Genomic DNA, 4,847 nt, shown 5'->3' on the forward strand with positions numbered 1-4,847 from the left:
AATTTTAAACTAAATAAATTAAAAACACTAAAATTTAGGATAATCGGAAAACATAGATAAAGATCTAAAGCGTAGAAATTAAAGGAAAGGAGACAAGGTATTCTCACTGGTAGTAGAGGCGCAGGTGGCGGTGCTGGAAGTTCAAATATGTGAAAGTGATGACATTTTTCGTTCCTGATAAAATGAAGAGCAAAAACGTAGGAGAAGATGGAGCTGAGGGCAGAAATCGGTTTTAAGTTCCCAAATGTAAGAAGGAAAAATCAATGAAGAAAAGAAGTAAAAAGATTACCTCTGCAATCAATGGAAGGGAAACGTCGGAGAGGATAAGCTTGATGAGGGCAGAAAAAGATTACCTCCTTCCCGCCATCGTTTCTCGATCCGCGCAAGAAGCGGAAGAATGGTGAAGCCCTTTGGCTATCAGCGTACCTTTGGCTGGAAGAAGATGAAGGCGAATCGATTTGGCTGGAAGAAGATGTGAAAACATGAAGGTGAATCGATTTGGCTTGATTTGAGGATATGAAATCGATGGGAAATTTTTGGGGAGAAGAAGGCAGGCTATTTTGGTCTCAAAATTAAAAAAGAAAACGGTGAATAGCTATAACAAACTAAAATCTCGGAGTACCTATTACAGCTGCAGAGGGAATAGGCAAGGAATAGCAAAACCTCCGAATCAGTAAACGGTGAACCAAACGGCGTATTGGGTGGGGCCACCGAATCGAGGTGTAATGGCTAATCCATTACACCCAACCAAACATGGTGTCAGTGTGTTTAAATAAGGGTGAAAAGTAATTTGACACCCAAAAGTGATTTTGCAGCAAAAGCGATTTTACAGCAAAAGCTCAAATTTCATGCTTCCGCGTTTGGCCAATTTTTGGCATTTGAAAAACACTTCTTTCTCTCAAAAGCGTCTTGTTTAGGAATACTTTTATCTCAAAAGCGCTTTTTGTCTCAACAGTGCTTCTTAGAAGCATTATTAAACTAGCCCTTAATACCTTTCTCCTCTGTATCTGAACTCATAAATTTAAAATTTGATTTCATAAACTAAAAAATTGCTGTTTTAATGAAATTTAGTTTATTTAAAAAATTGATTTATTTTAAAATTTCATTAAAATTACACTAGAATAAAAAAATTAGTGACGACTTTTTATTTTAAAAGTTGGTCAAACTATTTTAAGAATTTTAAAATGGTCACAACATGTATAGTACAAATCACAAGTAATACATATTGAAATAATTAGAGTTAAATTCATCTCAATACAAAATAGAACAGATAGAAACCCAAAATATACTAAAAAGAGCACAAACATAATAAAACTTAAATCCGTAAAAAAACTACACATAATATTTGCAAAATTAGAAAGCTATACCTATACCTTTATATGATAAAACATCCATAAAATATTATATTTAATAGTTTAAGAAAATCAAATCTCCATAGAAATACTCAAACTTTTATACTTTATAATATTTTGAATAGCTATGACTTTACTTGAAAGATAAGATCGCATTCCATAGTTGTTGTTTCAAGACTTTAGAGCATGACTTCTCTATTAAAAATCCAACTGAAGGGAAGACTTGACGCTTGCTTTGCTCTTAATTGAAATCTCTCTTCCAATTTTCTAATTTTTGGAGCAAGATTACATACAAAATCCTGAGCTTTACGCCCATCAGCTGAAAGTCCAGTTAATTCCTTCACGTTCCATCGATCCACCAAGAACTCCACAATATCAGCATAGTCGGAAGCAGTGTAAACCCCAAGTCTTTGTGCAACAGCCGAGAAGTGGTCGAAAAGGTTTTCGTCTTGCCCATCGTACATCAAGTAAGCAGGCATCGTGATTTTCTTCCTCATCATGTTGGCAAAGGCTCGAACGGTTTCGTCAGGATCCACCTCAAACAGCTTGTTAGTGAGTTTGGTATAGGCTGTCTCGTGCCGCTTTTCATCCGCGGCAATGAAACCACATATTTTAGCCAACTCAGTGTCCCCATACTCCTTAGCGAGTTTTGCAGTGTTTCCATGGGAAATAAAAGTTGCCCTTTCTTGGAATGATGTGTAGATCGCTCCCAGATATGGGTTGTTTTCGCTCTTCGAGTCCTACAAATATAAACTCAGATTTAGCTCAATTGGTTCTGAATTAAATAATAAGATAGTGGAGCAACTGGCAACCATCTCACTTACCATTCCTGAAGCAATCAAATACTGGATTGTCTTCTCGATTTGCCTCATGTCGACTTTTCCCGACAAGTAGAGATACTTATTAAGTAGGTCGCCATGCCTGTTTTCTTCAGCGGTCCATGCCCTCGTCCAAATGGCCCAAGGAGAAAGGCTAGCACCTGTTTCATCACTAGTTCCATCCATGGTGTTAAGCAACGTCTGGTAAGTTGGAAGGGCTTCCTCTGTGATCATATCACCAACCAAAACAACAAAGTAATCATCTGGGATCTCCTTGGTTCTTTCCTGTATCTCTTGGATTTGATCATAGAACCCATCAGACGTAGGATCGGGAAGAAAATCCTGGGGTTGCCAATTGTTGTCAATTGGTTTTAGGAGACTGAAAAGGTTTTCCTCTACCCAGTTCTCCAAAGATTTAAACACCTCGATCTTTTGCGGGGGCATCGAATGTGTGACTTGAACATGCTTATCTGGACGAGGCATATATGTCTTTTTCAGATTTTCACTTTCCCTGGATTCAAATATATATCTTTTGAGTTACTTTTATATGTCTTCTACTCAAATTTTGATTCATAGTTTCTTTTAGAGAATCAATATTAAGCACAAACAATAGAAGAATAAGAATAATTCGAACTAAAATTAGCTCACTAAATTAAAATTTAGATATAGCAGCAACACATAATGAAATTGAAGGCTCACATATGATAATTATATAAGATAAATCTCGAACCTAAATATTTAAGTATCTAATAACTCAACAACTATTGAAAATAATATTATAACTAATATGGTTTATTCACGTTTTGTGTTGAGTTGATTATTTATTTGTGTTAATTTATAGAATAAAAATTGAAAATTAAAGTACATCCTAAGTCTTCGTACATTTTAAATTTAATCCTCTACTTTTTGATTTAAAATCCACTTTAAAATTATATATAACCATGTAACATTTTAATCGAAAAATTAATGTTATTAACTATTTGAACTAATTAAAATTGTATGATTTATAGAGACCAAATTATGTTAGAAATTAAACTGTAAGAAGTATATCTCAAATTCAAAACCAATAGAGGGACCAAATGTGAAATTGAACTATTTTTCTATAATGTAAAGAAAAGAATAAAAACAACATGGTACATTCTTGTGTCGATAAAAGAAGGTCGAAAGTGACATTTTGAAATTAAAAAAATCACTTGATAGTTATATAACAATAAAAATAACATTGAAAATACTTATTGAATTTTTCTTAAAAACACTCGTTCAAACTCGTCATGATAAAATATTTTTCTATTGAAAATGGTGTTCGACATCAACATTTTGATTGAAATATTTAGCAATATTAACTATTTATACCTATTAATGATATTATAAAAGTAGAGGGCCAATTTATGTAAAAAAATTAAAGTATATAAATTAAATCTCAAGTTTCAGATAACCTAGATGCAAAATTTTAGTTTGATTAATGAGAAACTATATGTCGGTTTGTAAGATTTTTAGGGCATTCAAATTATATATAACACTATAATATTTTAATAAAAAACTAATCGTAATAACCATTTAAACTAATTAATAAATTTATTAAAATATAGGGATAAAATAATGTTATAAATTAAAGCGTAGAAATTAAATCGGAAAGATTAAAAGAGGTGAAAAATTAAATGGAGAACTAAGATGGCTTTCTTTTTATACAATTGGAGGACGTCTTCTTTTAATATCTATTTTGAGTAACTTACCAGCGAATATTTTTAATGTTAATAACTATTTTAAGTAACTTACCAATAACTAAAATTACCAATTTTATTTAAAGTATATTTTAATGTTTGATGCAAATAAATGTTGAACCCAATACCAACTGTGAGTGAACTGTATATATATGTTTTTAATAGAAAATTCCAGCCAATAACCAAGTTCAAACACATTTTTCAACATATTTCTCTCTATATATTAATATGAAGTAGAAAGAAAATGATGAAAAAGGAAGAAAGATAAAGAAGATGAAGGGGATATTGAAAAAGGAAGAAGCAGCACTAACTTGGAGGCAGAAGGGAGAGTGGAGGCCATGAAAAACTTGGGAGATGAGAAGGTAGCCATTGCCGGAAGACCAAAACATGGGAGTTTTTGTGGGATGTGATTCAATTTCAACGCCATTCTTTCTTTATTTTCTTTCGATTTCAGTTTGGGTCTGCCTTTCAATTTTCTCTACAACCGGGAAATCTTGTTTGGACTAACCCAATTAAAACTCCCACCTTTTATCACATTACCCCTAATTTTGGTTTTAATTACCAATTCAAATCTTCTGTCTTTCTTCTTCTTTTTACTCAACAATTTTACAATTCTAATAATAATAAAAGTATTATTAATTAGATATTGTTTAATATAATAGTATATCAATCTGAAATTAATTAATTTTGTCATATTTTTAAAAATTTCTACTTAAAAAATAACATACTATATTATTAATTAACAAAATTGTAAAACTATAAAATAAATCATGAAATATAATTGGATAAATTAAAATAATATAATTCAAAGTTCTTTAATTAAATAAATATAATTTTATTTTAAATATGAATAGTAATTAATAATATTAAAATCAATCAATAAAAATTAATTGCATCAAAATAAAATTATATATAAAAAAGATAATATCAAGTATATTGGTAATCTAATCTATAAT

The 4,847-nt window shown here is 31.1% G+C and overlaps 1 protein-coding gene across 1 annotated transcript; it reads right to left on the bottom strand.

Moving 5' to 3' along the window:
* Positions 1–1,401: 1,401 nt before the first annotated feature.
* Positions 1,402–4,475, bottom strand: LOC105778627 (stearoyl-[acyl-carrier-protein] 9-desaturase, chloroplastic). Its single transcript, XM_012602353.2, has 3 exons — positions 4,203–4,475; positions 2,177–2,681; positions 1,402–2,092 (listed from the first exon to the last, which is right to left on the bottom strand). Exons 1-3 carry the CDS (start codon positions 4,316–4,318, stop codon positions 1,532–1,534), a joined length of 1,182 nt encoding a protein of 393 aa, XP_012457807.1. The 5' UTR covers positions 4,319–4,475; the 3' UTR covers positions 1,402–1,531.
* Between the last annotated feature and the right edge of the window lie 372 nt (positions 4,476–4,847).

The sequence above is a fragment of the Gossypium raimondii genome, chromosome 10, assembly GCF_025698545.1.
Source record: "Gossypium raimondii isolate GPD5lz chromosome 10, ASM2569854v1, whole genome shotgun sequence".
NCBI lineage: Eukaryota > Viridiplantae > Streptophyta > Magnoliopsida > Malvales > Malvaceae > Gossypium > Gossypium raimondii.